The sequence below is a fragment of the Abramis brama genome, assembly GCF_963993115.1.
Source record: "Abramis brama genome assembly, chromosome: 12".
NCBI classification, from domain to species: Eukaryota; Metazoa; Chordata; class Actinopteri; order Cypriniformes; family Leuciscidae; genus Abramis; species Abramis brama.
In genome coordinates this window covers 40,005,499-40,020,425 of record NC_139974.1, presented here as the reverse complement: position 1 = coordinate 40,020,425, position 14,927 = coordinate 40,005,499, and the positions used below count along the sequence as shown (strand labels likewise).

General features: G+C 38.9%; 1 protein-coding gene across 1 annotated transcript in view; it reads left to right on the top strand.

Moving 5' to 3' along the window:
- sdc2 (syndecan 2) overlaps positions 1–12,736 on the top strand; it is a 42,736-nt gene extending 30,000 nt beyond the window's left edge. Inside the window, exons 2-5 of the mRNA XM_084131109.1 lie at positions 7,273–7,387; positions 7,473–7,633; positions 8,423–8,543; positions 11,090–12,736. Of these exons, the coding sequence (XP_083987235.1) occupies positions 7,273–7,387; positions 7,473–7,633; positions 8,423–8,543; positions 11,090–11,253 (561 nt within the window). The 3' untranslated portion in view covers positions 11,254–12,736. The remainder of the gene's footprint in view (positions 1–7,272; positions 7,388–7,472; positions 7,634–8,422; positions 8,544–11,089) is intronic.
- Positions 12,737–14,927: the final 2,191 nt, after the last annotated feature.

Genomic DNA, 14,927 nt, shown 5'->3' with positions numbered 1-14,927 from the left:
GACAGTGGGAGCCTTTCGAGTCTCTCAGAGGTTGCCAGGCATGAGATGTGCAGTTTGACAGGCTTTTAGCAATGTAACCTGAGGGCAGCAGATTGTCCTTAGCATCGGTAATCTCTCGCTCCCTCAGTCGCTCTATTTATCGTCTCGCTCGTCCCTCCCTGGTTTCTCTTTCTCTCTGTCTTACACACCCGCACTCACTATGGAAACTGTTCAACCCCCGGCTGGTTGCCTGTTCATTAGAGACTCACAGAAGTAAATGCTGTGACTTGTTTCATACGGGGTCCAGAATCTGCCGGCCGCTTCATTACTGTGATGATTCTCTGACTGACGAGCTCTCGCCGCTCGTTACCCCCCCCGTCACCGTCCTCGCTGATGAACTTATTTACTCTCGGTGCGTGACGCCACTGGCCCAGCGGGAGGAAGCCACTCACAACAAATGTGTGTCAGGTTTGGATGAGCAAATGTATATTAGGGGCAAACGGCTAGTCGACTAATCAGTCTTAAGGATGTCCTGTGTGATTAGGCCGGCCTTGTGACCCCAATCAATTCTATTTTATGATTGAATATATATGTATACGTGTGTGTGTGTTTGTATGCATGTATGTATGTATGTGTGTGTGTATATATATATATATATATATATATATATATATATATATATATATATACACACACGGACTACACACACACACACACACACACACACATATATATATATATATATATATATATATATATATATATATATATATATATATATTATATATGTGTGTGTGTGTGTGTGTGTGTGTAGTCCGTGTGTGTATATATATATATATATACATAATCAAATGTATAAATATTTAAATACATTTAAATTATATACTTATATTTTATATAATATATGCATAATTTTTATAAAATAAAATAATTGAATACATTTTTAACAATTAATACAATTTATTTCATACACATTGTATATAGAATATATATATATATATATATATATATATATATATATATATATATATATATATATATATATATATAATTATTTAAATACACATTAAATGAAATATTTATATTAATTCATACATAATCATTTTTTAATAATTCATGCATATTAATACATAATTTATATATATATATATATATATATATATATATATATATATATATATATATATATATATATATATATATATATATATATAATGCTTTCAATTGATCAAGAAAAAATCGAATTAATTGCAATTTATTTGGTAATTAATCACGCTTGATTACATCTAACATGAAAACGTGTTATATATTTTAATTGTAATTTTCACATTAAATCCCCAAAAACATGTAGGAACAGCATAAAGCTTTTTTTTTTTTAATTGCATCTTTTCACTAAGCACTATGAATGAATACCAATATATACATTTAAATATATACAGTGGGGAAAAAAAGTATTTAGTCAGCCACCAATTGTGCAAGTTCTCCCACTTAAAAAGATGAGAGAGGCCTGTAATTTTCATCACAGGTACACTTCAACTATGAGAGACAAAATGAGAAAAAAAATGCAGAAAAAAACATTGTAGGATTTTTAATGAATTTATTTGCAAATTATGGTGGAAAATAAGTATTTGGTCACCTACAAACAAGCAAGATTTCTGGCTCTCACAGACCTGTAACTTCTTCTTTAAGAGGCTCCTCTGTCCTCCACTCGTTACCTGTATTAATGGCACCTTTTTGAACTTGTTATCAGTATAAAAGACACCGGTCCACAACCTCAAACAGTCACACTCCAAACTCCACTATGGCCAAGAAGACCAAAGAGCTGTCAAAGGACAACAGAAACAAAATTGTAGACCTGCACCAGGCTGGGAAGACTGAATCTGCCATAGGTAAGCAGCTTGGTGTGAAGAAATCAACTGTGGGAGCAATTATTAGGAAATGGAAGACATACAAGACCACTGATAATCTCCCTCGATCTGGGGCTCCACGCAAGATCTCACCCCGTGGGGTCAAAATGATCACAAGAACGGTGAGCAAAAATCCCAGAACCACACGGGGGACCTAGTGAATGACCGGCAGAGAGCTGGGGCCAAAGTAACAAAGGCTACCATCAGTAACACACTACGCCGCCAGGGACTCAAATCCTGCAGTGCCAGACGTGTCCTCCTGCTTAAGCCAGTACATTTCCAGGCCCGTCCGAAGTTTGCTAGAGAGCATTTGGATGATCCAGAAGAGGATTGGGAGAATGTAATCTGGTCAGATGAAACCAAAATAGAACTTTTTGGTAAAAACTCAACTCGTCGTATTTGGAGGAGAAGTTGCATCCAAAGAACACCATACCTACTGTGAAGCATGGGGGTGGAAACATCATGCTTCGGGCTGTTTTTCTGCAAATGGACCAGGACGACTGATCTGTGTAAAGGAAAGAATGAATGGGGCCATGTATCATGAGATTTTGAGTGAAAACCTCCTTCCATCAGCAAGGGCATTGAAGATGAAACGTGGCTGGGTCTTTCAGCATGACAATGATCCCAAACACACCGCCCGGGCAACGAAGGAGTGGCTTCGTAAGAAGCATTTCAAGGTCCTGGAGTGGCCTAGCCAGTCTCCAGATCTCAACCCTATAGAAAATCTTTGGAGGGAGTTGAAAAGTATTGAGATAAACTTTTGTTATTGACCAAATACTTATTTTCCACCATAATTTGCAAATAAATTCATTAAAAATCCTACAATGTGATTTTCTCATTTTGTCTCTCATAGTTGAAGTGTACCTGTGATGAAAATTACAGGCCTCTCTCATCTTTTTAAGTGGGAGAACTTGCACAATTGGTGGCTGACTAAATACTTTTTTTCCCCACTGTATTATATGTATTATAAATAATAATATACATGTAAATCCCAAAGTGTAATTACTAAAAGCATGAACAATGGTAATAACGATTCTTGCCTTTGTTGCACGTTTTTATTTTCCATGCTGATCACAGAATATAAATGCACAACTCGTGCACAAAAGCATCTCATCAATGCGGTGCAATTTGTGTGTTTTATTTAAAGCTTTAGACACTGATCGTTCGAGAGCACTCGAGTAAAATGCTTTCCTTCAAAAGGTTTTGAAAACATCTTAAGAGGTGTTTATTATCTGTAGTCAGACATAAAGACATGTTAGACACATCGCTGCAGAACTCTGACTAGAATACCATTGACGGAAAGAATTGACTCAAGATATCGAGCACAGCTGATGTGCCGTGTGTGTGTGTGTGTGTGTGTGTGTGGCCCAGATAATTGTGTCCTTTGTACTTTGCATTTCAATCAGTGGAGAAAGAGTTTGACCAAATCAACAGCAGTGTCGTGTGGGCCGGCCGAGTCGATTGTCCACCGAGAGAATAGCAGTGCTGGGTTAGAGAGGTTAAGATAAAGTTGCTTTGAACAAATTCCTGCTTTGATCAGCTTGAATGCTCTTCTGTGGGAAGTCACCGCTGCTTTTGAATTAGCAAGTTATTGTTCTGTTCTATCATTGTGTCCTTTCAGCATCTTCTCTGCATCTCTACCTCTTTGTGAAAGAGGCTCTTTTTAAAGAAGATACTGTGTCTCACAAACATGCATTTGATGCCGTGGTTCTATCAGCTGAGAACAGGGACGGCTCTTAAAGGGGACACATCATGAAAATCTGGCTTTTCCCGTGTGTCAGTGCTATAATCAGGTCCCAGTGCTTCTACCAACCCAGAAAACGTGAAAAGTGAAACCCAGTAACTGTGTTTTGGTGAACGTTTCTCTGCAAGCATGACAAAAATAAGCCGATCAGATTTCGCTCCCGTTCTGACATAGGAAGAGGATTATTATAATATTGCCGGCCCTTAATCTGCACGTTTACACACACCAGCCGACATTTGGTTTCACAAGCGACAACAGAGACCAGTTCTAACGCAATGATGAAGATCCAGCAGAGCCTGAAGCTGTTCTGTGGTTGAGCGCAGACGAGTACTGAACACTATTGACCAGAACATGTCACCGCTGTCTTATAAAGACCTCAGGAACTGTGGACACTTGTGGAGAAGTTAAACATGATGATGAGATGATCAGTGTAACTCCACAACATCTACAGAAATGTCTCCACTAACATCCAGAAGCTCTTCCTGAGTCTCTCCGTAAGGCTGCACTCGCTCCTGGTGATTCTGGGATTCTGGATGAGTGAGATTGGCCTGTTCTGTTATTACTGGAGTTTCTGAAGCTCGTGTAAAGACTCCGCCCTCTTCTGAACGGAGGCGGAGCAACAGCTCATTTGCATTTAAAGGGACACACAAAAACTACACATTTTTGCTCGCATCCAAAAAGGAGCAAATTTGACAAGCTATAATAAATGATCTGTGGTATTTTGAGCTGAAATTTCACAGACACTTTCTGGGGACAGCATAGATTTATATTACATCTTGTGAAAAGGGGCATAATATGTCACCTTTAAAACAAAGACTCCGGGATGTGCCACAGACTCTCTGTGCTTCATTCCCGGGCCCTCGAGTGGGATTTATGTTGACCACATTATGGGCCTTTTCTAGGCCGGGTCCGTATGGATAGACTGTCACGAACGGGGTCGGACTGATGCTGGGTTCCATGAGGCCTGTAAAGTTTAAACCACTCCACAAAGACCAAACTACACACAGAACATGATTAGCACGACCACAAACACCTCCACTGATAGTTAACACACAGTCATGTTTGATGGTGTTTTAAAATCTGTGTTGCACTGGAACAGTGTGATTAACACTTGACTGGGATATTTAAATATTGTTATATTATCCAAACTAATTATTCAGTAGAGCATTCTGGAAGGAAATTCACAAAACCACATAAAAACAAATCTGTGCTAAACCCTGTATGTACTATGTACAGTGTAATTTTCGCCAGCTAAGGGGTTTTCAGACTTTTATTTTATTTATTTTTAATTTTATATTGTATTTTATTAAAAAAATATAGATTTTTTTTATTATTTAAATTATTTATATTATATTATTTTTTAATAGCATTTTATAAAAAAAATAATTTAATTAAAAATATATTATTATTATAAATAATAATATTCAATAAATATTCACAGTGAAAATATTTTTACGTAAATTTTTGCCAGCTAAGGGGTTTTTATTATTTATTTTATTATTTATATATATATATATATATATATATATATATATATATATATATTACACACACACACAATATAAAAATAATATAATAAATTATAAAAAATTAAAAATTATATTATTAAAAACATAATATAATATAAATAATTAAAATAATAATAAAAAAATCAATATTGTTTTTATGATTTATTATATTTTTTTATTGTATTTCATTGATTTTTTTTATTTATTTAAAAAAATATATTATTATAAATAATAATAATAAATAAATAATATTCACAGTGTAAATATTTCTACATTAAAATATACGTCTGCCTTTTTATTTTAGAAAGTAGGTCCCTCACAAGAGGATCATAAGATGTGTGCTTTAGTGGCATCAATAAGTCAGTGATCTGAGACTCTTCACTGGGACAGTCCGGCTCCAGACTCTTTAAATGCATAAAGTGTGTATGTCTGAATATCTGCACGATTATAACGTTCTTCTCCATTATTTGCTCATCATTTGATGAATAACTGCTGCCATGATTGCTAGAATATGCACACAAATGCCTCTCTTAATAAAACCCTGTTTAATAGCGCAGCATTTTAGCACATTCACATGAAGGGTTAGTTGTGTTTTTGCGCCAAAGTAATGCAAATATTTAGTGAATGCTTGACTTTCAGAGATGGTTCGGTTGGGCTCTTGAGGATTAACCCGTTGTTAGAAAGTTCCTGCCGTGCTTTAAAATGTCATAAAGTGGCTCTACAGAAACGGCTGAGCTTGCAGTTCGTCCTGAACTCTCGGTTATGGAGCGGAGTTTGCTTGTGTGTCTGTGCTTTGATGAGAAGGTTAGGCTGTGGAATACGTGTTAGGGCATAAACATTGACTTTCAAATCTCAGCAGAAAGGTAATACTCATTCATCGTGTGGCAAGAGGCACAGTTTAGTAGTTTTCAAACACATTACGAAAAAAAAATCGATTTCATAACCTCTGAGTCGAGGGGTTTGAGCAATAAGAGACAGACTTTGAAAGTCGAAAAACAGCTTAGGCTACATCTACATTAATCCGAATACGGTGTTTTCGTTTAAAAACGCTCTCCGTCCACACTCCGAAAACGCTAAATTCACCTTTACTGCGCGTGCACAAAAGCTCACTGAGATGATACAGACGGAAAAATAAATAATAAAGTTGAGCTATTATAAACTTTAATAAATAATAAAGTTGGTTGAGTGAGTTAGTAGTGTGTTAAACTGGCGGTTATGGTAAGGGGCGGGACATTTCCCAAACACACTCGAAGCGCTCGACCAATCACAACACACTGCTCCAGCTGACCAATCAGAGCACAGTGTGCTTTTCAGAAGGAGGGGCTTCATAGAGACAGGAACTAAATGTTAATTCTTCTGACAGGATCATTTTATTTAGCGAAATATCACTGATGTGTCCGGGTCGTACTCACTCACTATTATATGTTTGGTCTTTAAAGGATTAGTTCACTTTCTAAAAATGTTTTGCTGATAATTTACTCACCCCGATGTCATCCAAGATATCCATGTCTTTCTTTCTTCAGTCGAAAAGAAATTAAGGTTTTTAAGGAAAACATTCCAGGATTTTTCTACACAGAATGGACTTCAATGGCAACCGACTATTCCAATGTTCAAAGAAGGTTCAGATGTCCGTCTCAATGCAGCTTCACAGTCTCGACACGATCCCAGTCGAGAAATAAGAGTCTTATCCAGCGAAACGATCGGTCATTTTCTAAAAAAAAATATATACTTTTTAACCACAAATGCCCGTCTTGTACCATCTCTGAGATGCGCCACGCATTACGTCATCACGTTGGAAAAATCCTGGAATGTTTTCCTCACAAACCTTAATTTCTTTTCGACTGAAGAAAGAAAGACATGGATATCTTGGATGACATCGGGGTGAGTAAATTATCAGGAATTTTTTTTTTGAAAGTGAACTAATCCTTTAAATGTTTCTCTACAACTCAAAAAACAGTGTTTTCAAATGTATCCACTTTGGAGAGCGTTTTCCAAAAGCTTTGTTTTTATTAATAGAAACACCGTCTCAGTGTGACGGAAGGACAAAACGGAGAGAAAAAGATGCGTTTTCAAACGAAACCGTATTAGTGTGACAAGGCCTTAATCCACATTGTTATTTGCTTTATCTCTGCAGATATCAGTGTCTGCGGCCAAATCTCCGTCCTCGACCGATGACTTATACCTGGAGGACGTCGGGTCGGGAGGTTATCCTGAAGATGACGACGACTTCAGCTCCGGATCGGGATCGGGTAAGGAGAGCCTCAGTGATTCCCGGTGCACAATCTGATCCCTTCGTGTTGGATGTGTGTGAAAGCGTGTGTGTGTGTGTTTCAGGAGCTGGTGAGGATATTGTGGAAGTGGCCACTGTAAACACACTGTTCATCGTGCCTAAAGCAGAGCCCACACAGGACTCCACCAAAGACTTCACGCCGAAAGTGGAGACATCGACGTCACGCGATGCTCCCAAAGACACGAAGAAACGAATCAGGATAGAGGTGAGTGCCGGATATAAAAACTTGATCACGAGTGAAATTCAGACTATCTTTCTTTAGTGTGTAATGAAAGCTCCAGTTCTTCTCTATATCAGTGTCAGTGTTTCTGAACTCCTGAAACGCCTCCATTGTAGTCTTGAGTTTCTTCCGGGAACACGTCACAATATTCCTCATTATAATAATTAATACGCAGAATAAAGGGGCGGGGCCTGGTTGAGTTAGTTAGTAGTGTGTTAAACTGGCGGTTATGGTAAGGGGCGGGACATTTCCCAAACACACTCGAAGCGCTCGACCAATCACAACACACTGCTCCAGCCGACCAATCAGAGCACAGTGTGCTTTTCAGAAGGAGGGGCTTCATAGAGACAGGAAGTAAACAGAGCGTTACTGACAGACTGGGAAGAGAGGAGCTGCAACAATGGAGAATATGAGGAGAATAATCAACATTCAAGCAGGAAAACCTGTTCTAGTAGAGCCTGAAAACAACATCAAGACTCAGTAAAATTGACTAAAAATAATGAATATAGGCATGATGAAACCTTAATCTTTATCTTCTGGGGGGAAAGAAAATGTGTAAAAATGAAAAAAGGCTTTAGTGCAGTGGTTGATTGGCAGGGTATTAGAGGATCCTCTGTGATGTGAGATGTACCTGATCACCCGAAACCATCTTCAGACGAGGCGTAAATGGGGTCTCCTGGTCACAGTCGATCTCGGAGTGTAGAGGAGATAAATGTGCAGTCATGCCGAGTCCAGCGCTGTCAGTGTAACACGTCCTCTTCTCCTCTTCTTCAGTCTCCAGAACCGGCCACTGAAGACTCGCGTCGAAACCCCGTCACGAGCACCACAAGCCTCCCTCGATCCCCGCTCGAGGTGCAGTCCGAAAATCTCTTCCAGAGGACAGAGGTTTTGGCAGGTCTGTGAATTATTTTTGATAAATACTCCTGTTACTTACTTACAACAGCACTGCAAGACACTTGAGTATTTTTAGGAATGCAACAATATTGAATAAAATGCATATATATATAATATATTTATATAAATATATTTATTTTTCATTGTTCATTGTTACACACACACACACACACACACACACACACACACACACACTGTTCAAACTATTGGGATCAAAACAAATTTATGTTTTTGAAAGAGTCTCTTCTGCTCACCAAGGCTGCATTTAATTGATCAAAAATACGGTAAAAACAGTGAAATGTTATTCCAGTGTAAATCTGCTGTTTTCTATGTGAATATATAGTAAAGTGTAATTTATTCCTGTGATCAAAGCTGAATTTTCAGCATCATTACTCCAGTCTTCAGTGTCACATGATCCTTCAGAAATCACTCTAATATGATGATTTGATGCTTTGATTTTTGTGGAAATTCTGTCAGAATTCTTTGTTTCAAATGAATGCGTCCTTGCTGAATAAAAGTGTTAATTTAAAAAAAATTCTTACTGACTCATATTGAGGTCAGTTTGAACAGTAATCAACATTTTTATAATCATTTTGCTTCTACACTTGATGTCATTTAGGGATTCTTGCTTAGAAGTCGTGGTTTCCTGAACCGGTGTTTCATCTCTCTCTGGGAGTTTCAAGAGTTCACTGCGCATTTGAGTCTCAGTAGAGATGCATTCAGAGCATGTTTCCACTCAACAGATCAATTTCTTGATGTGCAAAGGCCAAATTCTTAATTTAAGCACACTCATCTTTAATATCCTGTGAATCACAATGAGAAGAAGAAATCATATCTTCCTGCTTTGGGTCGACACATTTCCTCATGTCAATCTCTGGAGCCTCCAGCGGCGTCGAGGGGTTCCTGATTTAATTATGGACATAATCTGCCTCTGCTTTGTGTGAGACATGGAGTCACGTAGTCTGATAGGGATGATATTTCACATGTACTGAGACACCGTGTCCTAACCAAACGATGCGATAAGATTCAAGCAGTGTGTGTGTCCACAGCAGAAGCGACGCAACTACGAGATGCGTCGAAATGTTCCATACAGAAATAAATAGATCAGCCTTTTCTAATTATGCTCCTTATGCATGGAAAAAGCTTCAAGGTAGGCCTATATATTACACATTAATATGTACCATCTCTCGCTTTGTTCAAAACATCCTAAAGTCTGTTTTTATAGAACGGTGTAAATGTTTTAATAGTTGATTAGGATTTGTGTTGTCTTTTAGATATGGGTATTTTGCGTTTGTTTATTATGTTGTGTTATGTACTACTTTGTAATTTTGGTCTTGTGCTGCCGATCTCGACCGGGACTCCCTGGTGGAAGAGATATTGTATCTCAACGGGACCTTCCTGGTTAAATAAAAAAATATATATATATATAAAAAATCAAAAAAATCAATCAAAACCCACAGCCAATCAGAACAGCGTGTGGGCGGAGTCTCGCGGTAATATTGACGGCACTCGTACATAAGTACATAATCAAATTCACAAATATTACACCATTTAAACATTATTAAAAATACATAGGCTGAGTTACTAAAACAATCTTTGTCAAAGAATACACTCGTTTGTTCACAGTTTGAACGTTCTTTGTTTCCATTTGTTTAATTTCAAGATCTGAGGTGAATTATCCATTGTGGCTTTTACAGCTACAAAGCTGGAGCACTAAATGATATTCAGAGTCACATGACACGCTTTTAACATTAAATAAAGCACATAAACAGCACCTGAGATTATCATCGCCACACTTTGTGTTTGTTGTTCCAGCGCGACGTCGCAGAAAAATAGAAACCGTTTCAACATGCACCAATGCTATATTTTATTGTTATAATATTCATGACTTCAATGAGCTCATTAAATTACTACATTGTTTAAATTAATATATTTTTAGCTAACTGTGATTATGTACATTTCTGAAATACATAACTTAGACAGAATAACAGATCACTCTAAATTGTAATGTGGACTCATGCACTTTCTGTTAAGTTGCCTTGAAATGACTTATTGTGAAAAGCGATATACAAATAAACATGAATTGAATTGAATTTCTAAAGTAGAATCGTCACATCTGGTTTGGACAAAAACTCTGATTAACATGGAAAAGATGCTTTTTATCGCGTGTCGCAGTTTAGTTAGGACACGGTGAACGACACATGTTCCTGGATCTTTGTTGATCCTGGAACAACTTTCCCAATCAACCAATCAGATTTGAGGGACAAGTTTACAGTTTATGACAAGTTTACAGTTTATGTCAAGTTTAGGTTTAGACCCAGGGTGAGGTGCTTCAACATCAGTGTTATTCCCCTCTCATTTCCCTCTGATTTTAGGGAAAGTTATGGGTAGGGTTAGGTTTAGGGGTAGGGATAGGGTAAGGACTAAAGTTTGGGACAGGAATGTTATTCCAGGATCAACAAAATATGTTGGCAAAATCACGACACGGTCTGAGAAACCAAATGCTGATCTGAACTGAAATAAAGCGAGTCCCTAATTGTGTTGCAGCTGTGATTGCCGGAGGAGTGATCGGGTTCCTCTTCGCCATCTTCCTCATCCTCCTGCTGGTCTATCGCATGAGAAAGAAGGACGAAGGCAGTTACGACCTCGGGGAGAGAAAACCTTCCGGAGCCGCCTATCAGAAAGCCCCGACCAAGGAGTTTTACGCATGAACTCGCTTCACCAACACCAGTGATGGTCTGAGATCAGTGACTGCGACAAACTCCTCCTGCATTAAAAAAATCACCATCGAGGAAAAAAATAAATAACGTAAAGGAAAGCTTTTTGCATAGAGTATTGTAATTAAGACCTTTTCTTTCCTTTTTTTTTTTTTTTTTTTTAATGAATTTTTGGCAAATCTCTCTGTATTTAAACATTATTTTCTGTGTATTTTGAAAAGGCTGAAAAGAAACCCATTCTGTAAAGGCGAGGACATCCGCATCCGTCTTCTGTCAAAGGAGCTGTTCTTAGTCGCTGACTACTTTTTAAACTCTAGCAGTGTGTCTTTGTAAAGAAACATTTTAAAGTGGAATAATTGAATATAATTGTTCTGTATCAATCCTGATTTCATTTTTATCCAGCATGTCTGATGTTGATCATAAGTGTTTCATTAATTTATCATTTTCTCAGATGTTGAACAATGCCTTTCTGTCGTCTGTCTGATAACTCTTAAATGTTTCCCTGCCGCTCGTTTGATTATTTCACAGGGTCAGCGTTTATTAGACCTGAAAATACGTCGAGAAACCCGTTTGATTTGAGTTTGATCGCCGCTTGAGTGTTTGTAGGCTCTGAGGAACGACCCTCTCGTTCATCGATTCTCATCATGGCGACTCTAAGTCCCTCAGATGTTGAGAAGCGTCTGGTTTATTGAACTGATGATCCCAGAGTCGGACTGACGCGACGGGTCCTCCTTTGATCAGAGCCGTTCTGATGTTTCGCTGATGAAAGCCCACGTTTATTCTCACGTCACACTGCAGAGATCGCTTTTAATAGTTGCTGGAGAGAGTAGATCTGATTTGTGCTGTTACAGGAGCCGCTTTACACACTGGAAACTCCATTGAAATCAAGAGTTTCCAGTGAACTAGTAGTTTAAATGCTCGCCGAAAACCAGTGACGGATCAGTACGACTGAATCGCGCTCTTTAGATCCGGTTAAAGCGTGAATCCCTGTGTATTTCCCCTTCCCTCTTGATCGACGTTCCCAACTGTGACCAACACCCCGTACGGATCGGAGCAACGAAGCAAAGGTACTGAGAAACATCTGCAAGCCCAAAGACTCGTTTGATTTCCACATTGCTGTGTATTCCTTTGGCCACATTTGAGGTTTTTCTTTTGTTTTAATTGTTAGCTGTTAGTTTAGTTTTTTTGAGTATACATCTGACCTTTGCATCCAATTACTTATTCATGTATGGGAAAAAAAATCTATATAGAATTATATATAAATGTATATTCACAAATGTTTTAAACCTTGCCTTAAAAGTGCCTACCATCTGGAAGCGTCCGCCGCGATACGGTGTGCTCGTGAACGGCTAGCGTTGTGGTTATTGTGTGATTAGCACAGCAGAATGAAATGGTGACTTTTTTTTAGTTGTACAAAGCAGACAGTATTGTACCTATAAGTTAAAACAACACTACTGAATAAACATTGTGGCCTAAACCTGCTGTCTGTCGTTTTTATCTGTCTGTACATCCATTCATCCATCCATCCGTTAGTCTGTTGTTCTGTCTGTCTATCCCTCTATCTATCATTCTATCTGTCGTTCTCTCTGTTGTTCTGTTTTTTATTCGTTGTCTGTTATTCGTTCTGTCTGTTCGCTCGATCTGTCATTTAATCTGTCTGTCGTTCGTTCTGTTGGTCGTTCGTTCTGTTGTTCTGTCTGTCTCGTTCGTTCTGTCTGTTCGCTCGATCTGTCGTTCGTTCTGTTGGTCATTAGTTTGTTCGTTCGTTCTGTCTGTCGTTCGTTCTGTCTGTTGTTCGATCTGTCGTTTGTGTCGTTCGATCTGTCATTCTGTTTCGTTCAATCTGTCGTTCGTTCTGTCGCTCTGTCGTTTGTGTCGTTCGATCTGTCATTCTGTTTCGTTCAATCTGTCGTTCGTTCTGTCGTTCTGTCTGCCGTTCATTCTGTTGTTCGATCTGTCGTTCGTTCTGTTGGTCATTCGTTCTGTTCTTTCTGTCGTTTGTTCTGTCGCTCTGTCGTTTGTTCTGTCATTCGTTCTGTTGTTCTTTCTGTCGTTTGTTCTGTTTGTTCTGTCGCTCTGTCGTTCTGTCGTTTGTTCTGTCGTTCTGTCGTTTGTGTCGTTCAATCTGTCATTCTGTTTCGTTCAATCTGTCGTTTGTTCTGTCGCTCTGTCATTCGTTCTGTCGTTTGTTCTGTCGTTTGTTCTGTCGCTCTGTCGTTTGTGTCGTTCGATCTGTCATTGTTTCGTTCAATCTGTCGTTTGTTCTGTTGCTCTGTCGTTTGTTCTGTCGTTCGTTCTGTCGTTCTGTCTGTTGTTCTTGTCTGTCGTTTGTTCTGTTTGTTCTATCTCTGTCGTTTGTTCTGTTGTTTGTTCTGTCATTCTGTCTGTCGTTTGTTCTGTCGCTCTGTCGTTTGTTCTATCGTTTGTTCTGTCGCTCTGTCGTTTGTGTCGTTCGATCTGTCATTCTGTTTCGTTCAATCTGTCGTTTGTTCTGTCGTTCGTTCTGTCGTTCTGTCTGTTGTTCTGTCTGTTGTTTGTTCTGTTTGTTCTATCTCTGTCGTTTGTTCTGTTTGTTCTATCTCTGTCGTTTGTTCTGTTGTTTGTTCTGTCATTCTGTCTGTCGTTCATTCTGTCGTTTGTGTCGTTCGATCTGTCGTTTCTGTCGTTCGATCTGTCGTTCGTGCTGTCGTTCGTGCTGTCGTTCGATCTGTCGGTCATTCGTTCTGTTGTTCTGTGTCGTTTGTGTCGTTCGATCTGTCGTTTATTCTGTTGTTCTGTCTGTCATTTGTTCTGTTGTTTGTTCTATCTCTGTCGTTCATTCTGTCGTTTATTCTGTCGTTCTGTCTCATTTGTTCTGTTGTTTGTTCTATCTCTGTCGTTCATTCTGTCGTTTGTTCTGTCATTCTGTCTGTCGTTCATTCTGTCGTTTGTTCTGTCGCTCTCTGTCGTCTGTGTCGTTCGATCAGTCGTTTATTCTGTCGTTTGTTCTGTCGTTTGTTTTGTCATTCTGTCTGTCGTTCATTCTGTCGTTTGTTCTGTCGCTCTCTGTCGTCTGTGTCGTTCGATCAGTCGTTCGATCAGTCGTTCGTTCTGTCGTTTGTTCTGTCGTTTGTTTTGTCATTCTGTCTGTCGTTCATGCTGTCGTTTGTTCTGTCGCTCTCTGTTGTCTGTGTCGTTCGATCAGTCGTTTATTCTGTCGTTTGTTCTGTCGTTTGTTTTGTCATTCTGTCTGTCGTTCATTCTGTCGTTTGTTCTGTCGCTCTCTGTCGTCTGTGTCGTTCGATCAGTCGTTCGATCAGTCGTTCGTTCTGTCGTTCGATCTGTCGTTCGTGCTGTCGTTCGTGCTGTCGTTCGATCTGTCGGTCATTCGTTCTGTTGTTCTGTGTCGTTTGTGTCGTTCGATCTGTCGTTTATTCTGTTGTTCTGTCTGTCATTTGTTCTGTTGTTTGTTCTATCTCTGTCGTTCATTCTGTCGTTTATTCTGTCGTTCTGTCTCATTTGTTCTGTTGTTTGTTCTATCTCTGTCGTTCATTCTGTCGTTTGTTCTGTCATTCTGTCTGTCGTTCATTCTGTCGTTTGTTCTGTCGCTCTCTGTCGTCTGTGTCGTTCGATCAGTCGTTTATTCTGTCGTTTGTTCTGTCGTTTGTTTTGTCATTCTGTCTGTCGTT